A 13,154-nucleotide genomic window follows, 5' to 3' on the forward strand; every position below is an offset into this window, starting at 1 on the left:
GTAAAATTTAATTACACACACACACACATTTACCAAATGTCATCAGTGTTTATTTCTTAGTTTACATTCAATAAACTACACCTTAGAAAAATATAAATAAAACCCACTACAGCTGATAGTCTAAGGAACATTATTGCAGATTGTGACCAACTAGTCACACAAATTCTGTACTGTACAAACTTTCTTTAAAAATTCAATGACACCTTCTTTGGACAGAAACTGCATCTCACCCGTATTGTGGCTTCTGACTTCAAACAGTGGAGAGCTCTCTAAAGCCTTCTTGCCTGAGACTATCACATATGGGTACCCCATCATATGAGCTTCTTTTACCCTTTTTCCAATAGTCAAATAACTTCTATCATCAAAAATAATCTCATCTTGCAGGTGGTAAACAGCATTGGTCACATCATCATAAAGTTGTTCCGCAAGAGATATTGCAGCTTCCTCTTTGCTTCCCCTTTTGGCAGCAATCAGGCACACCTGGTATGGAGCAATTAGCTTAGGCCAGTGAATTTCATCTTCAGTAGAGAGAACATCAATAGAAGCAGCCAACAATCTTGAAACACCTATCCCAAAACAACCCATTTCTGCTAAAGACTGTTTCTTTTGAATGTTGTAGCAGGTGGCATTAAATACACGAGAATACTTGGTGCCCAGATAAAAGGTGTGCCCTATCTCAATACCTTTGGTTTCTTTTAACTGTCCTCTGCACACAGGGCAATGTCCGTCCTCTTGCTTCAAGGTCTCCACATTGGCCGCAAATTCACAGCTGCCACACACCATGAGTCTATCCTCTCCAACACTTGCAGGCAGATGGAACTCGTGTGACATTTTCCCTCCAATGCTGCCTGTATCTGCTTGCACTTTCACAAAGTTCAGACCTAGTCGGGTAAAGAGTTTTGAGTAGGCCTCACATACATTATTATAGGTTTCATGTGCTGCCTGCTCCGATATGTCAAATGTGTACATGTCTTTCATATAAAATTCTCTGCTACGCAGCAATCCAAAGCACGGTCTCTGCTCATCCCTGAATTTACGTGTGATCTGATAAAGCAACAGAGGAAGCTGTTTGTAGTTGACCCCGCCATCTGTGGCCACAAGGTGGGTAACTAGCTCTTCGTGTGTGGGCCCCAGGCAATATTCCTGGCTATGTCTGTCCAGCAGACGGAAGAGCTCTTTCCCAACAAGATCCCAGCGCTCGCTCTGTCTCCAGAGCTTTGCAGAGCACAGACTGGGCATATCAATTTTCTGCCCCCCAATCTTCTGCATTTCTTTATCTATCAACAAGATGAGCTTTTCCATTGCACGCACAGTATATGGGAGATAGTGAAAACAGCCAGGACTAAAAGACCTAATCAATCCTGCCTTGGTCATAAGCTTTTGGCTTCTACTTGTAAGTTCATTGGGTTTAGGTTCCACGACAGGTATATTCTCCTCCCACAGGCTATGAGGCTGATATACAAGAGACAGTAATCTGCGTTTTCCTTTACTGGAATCATCATGATGGAATCTGGAGAATTTTATGCAGGGCAGCGATACTCGGATGCACGGTCTCAGTAAGCCCATCACCATTTCACAGCACCTCACTGCTGGAAACACAAGTAAAGTATGTGAGAATCCTTACGCTTTTGCACCAACACATTTTAGGTATAAGAGAGCTGAAGAAAGTGCAAAGTACTCTCCAATAGGATGGGGATTTACACTAATTCCATTAGGGCCTTAGGGGACCAGTTTCTAAACCAAGGGCACAAACGCACACACACCTGGTGATCTACTGAGTTTGGGGATTAATAAAACAACTGGGTGGAAACGGAGGAAAAGAAAACAGATAAACAGAGACTGAAAGTTTGAATACAATTTGATTTTTAATAAGAATAAAATAGTTTTTTTTAGGTGTCCGAAATGCATTTATTTTATCTTGCCACAAACCAGTGTATGTGACCTGTCTCCCCTGTTTACCCCATTCCATCACCATCTCTACATTCATACTAAACCAGACGCTCACTTACACCTTCAGCGAATCACTCACCTCTAACTCATTCAGCATCTGTCCTCACTAATCAAATGTCTCTTCCACACAAGAATAGCCTGATTCAGCGCTACGGAATTCGTTGGCGCTTTGCAAATAACAGATAATAATTCAGCCATGAAGCTGCAGTTAACACCTCATGGAACCTACAGCTTTTTTTGTTCAGCACTTTATCAACATAATCTTGTAAATAAAACCATTTGAAAGCTGTAAGTTTAGGACTTAGCCATTGTGGATCATACTGATAAGTGCCCAATATATGGAATACAGTCTCAAAGTTTTATCTCTTGATCCAGATATCATACAGAATTGCTATAACACAGAGAGAAGTGTACTCTCAGGAACGAACCACCAGCTCAATAACTTATTAGCTTGTTCTATGGTGATTTACCACCTGGGTTCAGCTTCTTTTTAACCCAGAAATGCTTTTCACAGAGTAGAAATACCAGGCAATTCCTCTTTGAACAAGGAACACAGCAACCCCCAGACGATCGTTTCAGCCTTTATTCAACTTTGTCAGTGAGGTGTAGCCATTTTCCTCTAAGCACACTGAGCAAGGAGTCCACATCTGGTTACCCCTTTTCCCCTTAGGCCCTGATATTCAAAACCTCTCCATACAGGTGAGATATTCTAAAATTATCCTCCAGCATTGCAAGATACCTAACAGGAAATAGTCAAAAGGCAGATTTTGCTTTGCTTCTCGAAGGGGCGTTCCCTGCATTTCTGTATGTGAAAGAGAAAAAAGCCTCATGCATGACATGACAGTTCTGTTTCATTTACACTTTGTGCTTTCTATTTTATATAAATTTACACTTCAGATAAAATGTTATTACATTTAAACTTTGCATTTGTATTTTATTTTGTAAACTTTGCACTTTCTATTTTGGATTTTATTTTCTATACAACAGTGTATTTAGGATTGTGATTTTTCAAATTCTAATAAAGCCTTCACACCTTCTGTGTAACTTTAACAAATTAGGCTCATATGATATATATATATATATATATATATATATATATATATATATATATATATAGATAGATATATATATATATATATATATATATATATATATATATATATATATATATATGTGTGTGTGTGTGTGTATTTTATAAATTAGATTGCACGTTGCATGTATTTTATTTAAATTAAAACTATAAAAACTGTTGGCTTCAGTTTCCTAGAGAGCATCTTTACTTTCTATGGGCCAGATAATCATCATTTGGAGAGAGATTATAGAGCAGACTTCACAGGGGCAGAACTCACTGAATTTTCTAAAAAAAAAAAAAAAAAAGGGGGAGGAACCTGGAAATCTCAGAGAGATGAGAGATGCCTTCCATAGAAAGTAATGAAGCTCTCTGGGATACAAAATTTCACATGGGAGAGAGAAGGTAACTGGAGAACCCCTTTGGCTGATATAAAGGCTCCGTTTGCCTCAATTCCAAATTAAACTAATTTCCCCCTACAATTTCACTTGCTTTTGTCTATATTTTAGTAAATATTACTTTTCTGTTAGTTAAAATAAGTGTATTGAGAATATTGAGCAAACTTCAGCTGCATGCAGCTGGCGAGACAAATCAGTGAGACCAGCTTGTTTAAAATGCTTAGAAAATTTCACAAGACTGGTGAGAGAGCTTCAGACATATCCTGGGAACTTCCGTGTTCAACCCAGGGAACTGCCCTGTCCCTCTAATTTCCTAAAACTGTCAGTTTATAATGGAGAAAATACAAAGTGCAATGTAATTTTATACAAAATATGATCCCAAATTATTAAAGTAACACAGAAATGTTTAAAGCATAATCAGAATATGTAAAATCACTGCTAGATCAAAATGTAAATGTTTTAAAATACAAATGAGAAAGTGCAAAGTTTAAATGCAATAATACTGAAAAGTCCCAATCTGAAGTTAAGTAATATAACATACAAATGGTAAGTCTAACAAAACTCTCATATCATGCAGTGCTATATTGCACTGAGCTTGTCTCTGCTTCACATACATAAATCAGAGAGATCTCGCCGTGCTGGAGAGTTCCGCCATTTTTCTTTTGAAAATTTAGTGAGTTCTGCCTTTTTGAAGTCTGAGCTACAATTTCTCTCCAAGCTGTAGAACATTAGATTATCAGGGTTTTAGGGAGACATAAAACACACAGAGAGAAAAGCACTCTCAGGAACAAAAAACAGCTCAAAAAACTTGTTAACCTGTCCTATGGCGATTTACCACCTTGGTGCAGCTTCTTTTTAGCCTATAAAATGCTTTACATAGAGTAGAACCTTCCTGTAGTATATCCAGTCTGATACCGCCTATTAAAGAGACATTAAACCCATCTTCCTTGCACGTCGCTCTTCATCTGCTGCACCTCTCTGCCAATCCCTTCACTGGCTTCCTCTTGCCTCCAGGATTAAACACAAAATTCTCACTCTGACAAACAAAGCCCTCAATTGCATTGCTCCCCCCTACATCTCAGACCTTGGCCCCAATTTATCAAAGTCTGGCGGACCTGATCCGATAGTGCGGATCAGGTCCGCCAGACCTCGATGAATATGGCAAGCAATACGCTCGCCATATTCAGCATTGCACTAGCAGCTCACAAGAGCTGCTGGTGACACGCCGTCCCCTGCAGACAATGGGCCGCCAGCACGAGTACGATAGGGTTGATTTCCGGCGATGTCTGTCCGCCTGCTCTGAGCAGGCGGACAGGTTATGGAGCAGCGGTCTGTGACCGCTGCTTCATAACTGCGGTTTCTGGTGAGCCTGCAGACTCGCCAGAAACATGGGGCATCAAGTTCCATTCAGAGCTTGATAGATAGGCCCCCTTGTCTCCAGATACTCTCCCTCTCGTCCCCTTGCTCCGCTCATGATCTCCTCCTCTCTTATTACCTCCTCACATTCACGTCTAAAAGGTTTCTCAAGACTGGCTCCCATCTTATGGAACTCTCTGCCTCGCTCCACAAAAATCTCCCCTAGTTTTAAAAGCTTCAAGTGCTCCCTGAAGACTCTACTATTCAGAGACGCTTACAACCTACACTAACCTTCCTATCTCCACTGCTATCCCCTAAAACCCCATAGCATGTAAGCCTATGAGCCCAGCTGTTTGTAGTCCACCTTCATAAGAGCCGACTACAACAGTGCAACTCTCGGCAGGACCCTCTCTCCCCATTTGATCCCTGTAATCGTTTTTTATATACCACACATGTTCATAGCGCTGCGGAACCTGTTGGCACTCTACAAATACCTGATAATAAAATTATTCAGATAGAGAATACAATTTTAAGCAACATTCAAATGTACTTCTATTATCTAATTTGCTTCATTCTTTAGATATCCTTTGTTGAAGAAATATCAATGCACATGGGTGAGCCAATCACACAAGTCATCTATGTGCAGCCACCAATCAGCAGCTACTGAGCCTATCTAGAGAGAATAAAGCAAATTAGATAATAGAAGTAAACTAGAAAGTTGCTTAAAATAGCACAAACTTTCTAAATCATGAAAGAAAAAAATTTGGGTTTCATGTCCCTTTAAGGTCAGTCAAGCGCCAAAATACCAGGCAATTTCGGTGCTGGACTCTACCTTTTAGTCAGGATCAGACTGATATACTACAGGAAAGTTATTCTCTGTGCATAGCACATGTTAAGCAAAAAGAGTCTGTTCCTAGGGTGGTTACTAGCCATAGAACAAGCTATTATGCTATTGTTCATTCCCAGGTTGAGCACTTCTCTCTTTTTGTCTATGATAATACAGATTCACATACAGTCGTATGCAAAAGTTTAGGCACCCCTGACAATTTCCATGATTTTCGTTTATAAATAATTGGGTGTTTGGATCAGCAATTTCATTTTGATCTATCAAATAACTGAAGGACACAGTAATATTTCACTAGTGAAATGAGGTTTATTGGATTAACAGAAAATGTGCAATATGCATCAAAACAAAATTAGACAGGTGCATAAATTTGGGTACCCTTGTCATTTTGTTGATTTGAATACCTGTAACTACCTAGCACTGATTAATTGGAACACACAATTGGTTTGGTGAGCCCATTAAGCCTTAAACTTCATAGACAGGTGCATCCAATCATGAGAAAGGGTATTTAAGGTGGCCAATTGCAAGTTGTTGTTCTCTTTGACTCTCCTCTGAAGAGTGGCAACATGGGGGCCTCAAAACAACTCTCAAATTACCTGAAAACAAAGACTGTTCAACATTATGGTTTAGGGGAAGGCTACAAAAAGCTATCGCAGAGATTTAAGCTGTCAGTGTCCACTGTGAAGAACATAGTGAGAAAATGGAAGACCAGAGGCACAGTTCTTGTTAAAGGGACATGAAACCCAATTTTTTTATTTCATGATTTAGAAAGAGCATGTCATTTTAAACAACTTTCTAATTTATTTCTATTATCTAATTTGCTTCATTCTCTTGATATCACTTGCTGAAAAGCATATCTAGATATGCTCAGTAGCTGCTTATTGGTTGCTGCACATAGAGGCCTTGTGTGATTGGCTCACACATGTGCATTGCTGTTTCTTCAACAAAGGATATCTAAAGAATTGAGCAATTTAGATAATAGAAGTAAATTGGAAAGTTATTCAAAATTGCATGCCCTATCTGAATCATGAAAGTTTAATTTTGACTAGACTGTCCCTTTAAGACCAGAAGTGGCAGGTCGAGTAAAATATCGGAGAGGCAAAGGCAAAGGATGGTGAGAACGGTCAAAAACAGCCCACAGACCACCTCCAAAGACCTACAACATCATCTTGCTGCAGATGGTGTCACTGTGCAACGTTCAACAATTCAGCGCACTTTGCACAAGGAGAAGCTGTATGGGAGCATGATGCGGAAGAAGCCTTTTCTGCACACACAACACAAACGCACATTTGGACAAGCCAGCTTCATTTTGGAAGAAGGTGCTGTGGACTGATGAAACAAAGATTGAGTTATTTGGTCATAACAAGGGGCGTTATGCATGGCGACAAAATAACACAGCGTTCCAAGACAAACACTTGCTACCCACAGTAAAATTTGGTGGATGTTCCATCATGCTGTGGGGCTGTGTGGCCAGTGCCGGTACTGGGAATCTTGTTAAAGTTGAGGGTCGCATGGATTCCACATTATCACGTTGGCATTTACTATGAGGCACCGTTTTCTAATTGTGAGGTGTTGGCTCTAGAGTTTATGTAGTCGTCCCACTGTGCTTTCATTAGTGCAAATGTGTCTAATCTTTTATTAATAAGGTACTTGAATTCTTCAAGATCTAAAATCTGACTAAAGGTGTGTAACCACTGTGCTATACTCAGTACTTGTCTACTCTTCCAACTCCTAGTCACCCATTGTTTGGTGCTGTTACTACCAACAAATATTAAATTCCTCTTATCCTTAGGGAATCTGTTCGGAATAATATTAAATAGCCATATACGTGGGTCCGGAGCTAAGGTAGCTCCCACCATTTTTGACATCTCTCCCACAATTTCTACCCATAGCTTTTCAATCAGCGGACAGGTCCACCAGATGTGTGACATTGTCCCTGGTTGTTCCCCACATCTCCAACATTTCTCACTGCGTAAGGGAAATAGTTTATGAATCCTGACAGAGGTAAAATACCATCTCTGAATCATTTTAAGGTTTAATTCTATTAATTTGCTAGATGCAGATACCTTGGTTATGGCAGAGAATATTTGTGATCAATCTTTGTGTGTCAGCTCTATCTCGAGCTCTCTCTCCCATCTATCTATGTAATAAGGTGTACTATTTGAAGCTTGTAATATAGAATATGTATGGGAGAGTGTTCTTCTCGTGGGTGTCGCTGATCTACACAGCGTCTCGAATGGAGTTAAAGATCTCAGAAGATTATTTCTCTCTTTGTGTTTATATATCGAGGCTGGATATTTTAACAAGACAACGATCCAAAACACTGCTCAAAATCTACTCTGGCGTTTATGCAGAGGAACAAGTACAATGTTCTGGAATGGCCATCCCAGTCCCCAGACCTGAATATCATTGGAAATCTGTGGGGTGATTTGAAGCGGGCTGTCCATGCTCGGCAACCATCAAACCTAACTGAACTGGAGATGTTTTGCAAGGAGGAATGGTCCAAAATACCTTCATCCAGAATCCAGACACTCATTACAGGCTATAGGAAGCATCTAGAGGCTGTTATTTCTGCTAAAGGAGGCTCTACTAAATATTGATGCAATATTTCTGTTGGGGTGCCCAAATTTATGCACCTGTCTAATTTTGTTTTGATACATATTGCAAATGTTCTGTTAATCCAATAAAGCTCATTTAACTACTGAAATAATACCGTGTCCTTCAGTTATTTGATAGATCAAAATAAAATTGATGATCCAAACACCCAATTATTTATAAATGAAAATCATGGAAATTGTCAGGGGTGCCTAAACTTTTACAATACGACTGTAGGTCAAGAAGTTAAAAGGGACATTAAACCCTATTTTTTTCTTTCCTGATTTAGAAAGAGCATACCGTTTTAAACAACTTTCCAATTTACTTCAATTATCTCTTGCTTCATTCTCTTGACATCCTTTCTTGAAAAGCATATCAAAATAAACTCAGTAGTTGCTGATTGGTGGCTGCACATAGATGTCTTGTGTTATTCACTCACCCATGTGCATTGCTATTTCTTCAAGAAATTATACCTAAAGAATGAATCAAATCACATAATAGAAGTATTTTGGAATGTTGTTTAAAATTGCATTCTCTATCTGAATGATGAAAAAAAAATGGGGTTTCATGTCCCCTTTAACTCTTTCGCTGCTAAGCCTTTTTTCACCCCAGTGCTGAGCCAATTTTGGGCTTTTTTTTTTTTTGCTACTTACATTTAAACCCTATTGTAAGTCAGATTTCAGTGAGTGACCCACACAAACTATATATATTGGGGGGTTTTCAGCAGGCCCAGCAGATTCACAATAGGCCATTATTATATTTATAATTCATGGCAATTGAGAAAGCTGCAGGTAAAACTGTAAAGAAAAAAAATATATATAATTTTTTTGGTAGATTTTAGTAAATAATATTGTAAAGAGCTCAGTCACCACTGCTGCAACTGTGATCACTTTACTAAATTGTCATCAAGAGTAGCCACATGAGAAATAGGGGCCCATATCGGCTTTTGGGGATTATAATATTGATTAGATAGGCCCCATTGCGCAGTACAGAAACAAAAGCACTTTTTTCTTGCAAGGTGTTTACTGTTACCACAGTGATCACCTGACCATATTTTTAAGAGAGGGACTTGTCTACTGGGAAATACATTTTATTAAAAGGTATATATACAGTACTATTGTAAACCAGATCACTGTGTGTTGTATTTACTTTATTTTAAAATGATCTGGTTTGCAGTACTGCACCACTATTTGAAAGATCAGGCCTTTCTCTTTCAAATGAGGTGTCTTGGAGCTCTGTAGATGATATAGAAGCTTAGATTGAGGGGTTAGAAAAACCTGCCCCCCATCCAGATCCCTAGAAGCTGCTGGTCAATCCTGCCTTAGGCCTTTTGTGATGTCACCTCGTACACACATGAAGCCTGGGAGTGCCGTCCCAATAGGCCACCAATAATTCCAAGCCTGTAGTACAGGGGATCGCTGAAAACCATGTTTATTTGGCGATCCCACTGTATGACAAGTAGGGCCTGTCATGTGCATCAAAGGGGTTAAATGATATAATATATATTACAAAAAGTAGTATGATATATTCTACTAACTTTGTAGAACAGCTACCCCTCTCGCCTTAAAGGGATACAGAACCCAATTTTGTTTCTTTCATTATTCAGACAGAGAATGCAATTTTAAGCAGCTTTCTAATTTACTCCTATTGTCAAGTTTTCTTCATTCTCTTTGTATCTTTATTTGAAAAAGCTTATGAGCCGGCCCATCTTTGGTTCAGTACCTGGGTAGCACTTGCTGATTGGTGGCTAAAATGTAGCCACCTTTCAGTAATTGCTAACCAGTATGCTGAACCTAAAAAGGGCAGACTCCTAAGCTTTACATTCCTGTTTTTTTAAATAAAGATACCAAGAGAACGAAGAAACATTGACAATAGGAGTAAATTAGAAAGCTGCTTAAAATTGCATGCTCAAAAATTTTTTTTAAAAAAAATTGCATGTTCTGTCTGAATAATGAAAGAAACAAAATTGGGTTCAGTATCCCTTTAAGGTGAGAGGGGTGGCTGTTGTACAAAGTTAGCTCCATTCAGTCAGTGGTGTCTCAATCTCATACTTCCCAAACATCCTCTTCTGCGCAGAATTACACTCTGCTCAGCCAAGATAATATATAAACCTTTCTTTCCTCAATTATTGTGTTTTATTGTGGTTTAAAGGTATAGTTAAGTTAAAATCAAACATTTGTGAGTCAGATACCACAGTAGAGTGGCCCCCTGGCATTTTACCAGCATCATGGACATTTAGCATACAGTGTAAGATTTACACCAAAATACAACCTCTGTATATTCAATATTTTTTTATATGAATTAAAAAGTCCCTCCTAATCTACTATCAGTGTTCTCCACAGAAAATTTTGCAAAATATTACACTGCCCCCACCTGTATACTTCATAATGCCACCCGGCATTATGAAGTATACAGGTGGGGGCGGTGTAATATTATCTGCTATCCAAAGCACAAATTGCATAATTAAACATAAATGTATTTAATGATAATAGTGCAATAACATTTTAAAATGTTTAAAGTGAATGTAAATTTTGATGCTAAGGTGCGCGGTTTTTTAAAATTCGATTAAAAACAGGGTCACTTTATTTCATCAAAATTTTCATTTCACTCGTTGTGAAAAAATACTTACCTTTTAAACTTGACAGCAGCTCCAGCTTCCTCCGGTCGTCGCAAGCCATTTCTGACATCAGAAATGATGGATCGGTCATCCTCCAATCACTGCATCACCCTGGGGGAATCAGTGTCTGATTCAAGGCCGTGATTGGAGGAAGCCGGATTCCTAATTTTAGACCTAGGACCTAGGAAGAGGCTTTGCGACGGGTGGAGGAAGCTGGATTGGCTGTCACATTTAAAAGGTAAGTATTTTTTTCACAACAGGAGTGAAATGTAAATTTTGATGAATTAAAGTGCCCTAATCAAATTTTTAAAAAATATTATCTTAATATTGGCTAGAATTTTAGTCAGTGGTCAGTAAAATCAGCCAGGTGGTGCAATCACTAAAAAGGTCCTCGGAAGAACAAAGACTATATACCTGCTGAGGTTTGGGAACTGTGATGATGTGACAGGTAATAATAAGGTGCCCTAAGACAGCCCCATTGCTTATGGTGTGAAGTGACCTCTTCTGTATCGCCAACCCCACACTACATTGATCAACAATGAGGAGTCTGTATTTTCAAATGAGGGGCCATGTATCTGTCCATGACTAGGTGACCTATGATTGTTAGGACATTAATGGAGATCCTATCCACCTAGACTAGAGGGACAAAACACTTCACTCACCCTCTATCATCTCAACTGCTCACTGTGCACTCCCCCTCTATCATCTCAGCCCCTCACTCACTGTGCACTCACCCACTATCATCGCAGCCCCTCACTCACTGTCCACTCACCCTTTATCATCTCAAGCACTCCCACTCCTGCAGATACAGGCCTCCCAACTCACCTGCCACCCGAGCTCTGTCCTACTACCAGGCACAAGGATGAAACTACCGGAAGTAGGAAAAACTTGATCATGGGAAACCGGAAACGGGGAATAGAAAGGCTGCTGCACAACCGGAAGTATCCGCAGTCTATAGAAACTTTTTTCAACACCTGAATTGAGCGAGTGTGGGTGTTCTATCGAGAACTCCAATACATAGAAAACTCTAATCACGTGAATCGGGGAAGGGAATTATGGTTGCACTACCGGATGTGTCTAGTTAGGGTCTACACAGTGCGTGCTGCAGTGCTATCATGGACACCGGATCGCCGGGGCAGGAAGAAGATGATCCAGTTATGGACCAGTTCATGGAGAAATTCAGAACTCAGAAATACGAAGGCGCGTTTAACCCGGAGACCTGGGAGCAGGTAACGTGCAGCCTGCTGGGCTCAGTCACTTTAGGTGGCGCTCACTGTTTTTACTGCATCCTGCACGCCCCCACAAATCCCCTCTACTGTAAGCCCCCCCCCCACAAATCCCCCTTTTGTAGGGTGCCCCCACACACACAAGTCCCCCCTGCTGAAAGGTGACACACCCACACACAAATCCCCCCTGCTGTAAGGTTACCGCCCACACAAATCCCCCCTGCTGTAAGGTGACACACCCACACACAAATCCCCCCTGCTGTAAGGTTACCGCCCACACACAAATCCCCCCTGCTGTAAGGTTACCGCCCACACACAAATCCCCCCTGCTGTAAGGTTACCGCCCACACACAAATCCCCCCTGCTGTAAGGTTACCGCCTACACACAAATCAACCCTGCTGTGAGATGTGCGCCCACACACACCTACTGTAAGTTGTACCCCCCACAAAGCCCTTGCTTTGAGTTGTACCCCCACACAACCCCTGATGTTACATGTTGTCTCCCTGTGTATTGTGTCCCTTGTACACTATTCCCTATGTAGTAAGTTCCCCATACATACCAGTGTAATGCCCCCATGTGTCCTTTCCCTTGTCCCTCAATGATCTGACATTTTCTATGACCACACACAACCACACACACTTGTTTCTTTTTACCGCAGTTTGAGCTATATTGTTGTGTAAAATGTGACTTTTCTATCATTAAAAGGAGATTGAAAAAATTCCAATGTTCATGAAGAAATCACCATCTGATATTGATCCTGATAAAGCCCCAGAGCTGGCCTGCCTGCAGTCTATACTGTTTGACACTGATCGTCCCCCTGAAGGTATGAGAGTACTGCTGGGATTGGTTTGTTAACCTGCAGTGTAATAGATGGGAATGGTTTTAGCACTGTGGAATCTATTGGCACTCTACAAAAAAAACAATCATTTTTATGTCATAGTGGGGATTGAGTTAATTAATCTCTCGGGTTCCAGAGAGGGCTGTGTTGCTTTCCTGACTGGTAGACAGAGGTTTTATATATTGACATTGTAACTGACACCAATTTCCGTTTTAGTACAAAAGTTAAAATTGCAGCGTGTTTATAATTTGCAGAACAAG

At 40.2% G+C, this 13,154-nt stretch overlaps 2 protein-coding genes across 3 annotated transcripts in view; one reads left to right on the plus strand and one right to left on the minus strand.

The window, feature by feature from the left end:
• Positions 1-28: 28 nt before the first annotated feature.
• Positions 29-11,735, minus strand: PARS2 (prolyl-tRNA synthetase 2, mitochondrial). Of its 2 annotated transcripts, none has more exons than XM_053693428.1 (2): positions 11,655-11,735; positions 29-1,589 (listed from the first exon to the last, which is right to left on the minus strand). In XM_053693428.1, the coding sequence occupies exon 2, from the start codon at positions 1,570-1,572 to the stop codon at positions 151-153; it is 1,422 nt and encodes a 473-aa protein (XP_053549403.1). In that variant the 5' UTR covers positions 1,573-1,589; positions 11,655-11,735; the 3' UTR covers positions 29-150. The 2 variants fall into 2 exon arrangements, with proteins under 2 accessions (XP_053549403.1, XP_053549404.1); XM_053693429.1 differs by having other exon boundaries at positions 29-1,586; positions 11,655-11,727.
• A 13-nt stretch (positions 11,736-11,748) lies between these two features.
• The window catches only part of TTC4 (tetratricopeptide repeat domain 4), an 8,589-nt gene continuing 7,183 nt past the window's right edge, over positions 11,749-13,154 (plus strand). The window contains exons 1-3 of the mRNA XM_053693430.1: positions 11,749-12,058; positions 12,762-12,879; positions 13,149-13,154. The exon at positions 13,149-13,154 is cut by the window's right edge and continues 156 nt beyond it. Of these exons, the coding sequence (XP_053549405.1) occupies positions 11,945-12,058; positions 12,762-12,879; positions 13,149-13,154 (238 nt within the window). The 5' untranslated portion in view covers positions 11,749-11,944. The remainder of the gene's footprint in view (positions 12,059-12,761; positions 12,880-13,148) is intronic.

This window comes from Bombina bombina, chromosome 10 (genome assembly GCF_027579735.1).
Source record: "Bombina bombina isolate aBomBom1 chromosome 10, aBomBom1.pri, whole genome shotgun sequence".
Classification (NCBI taxonomy): domain Eukaryota; kingdom Metazoa; phylum Chordata; class Amphibia; order Anura; family Bombinatoridae; genus Bombina; species Bombina bombina.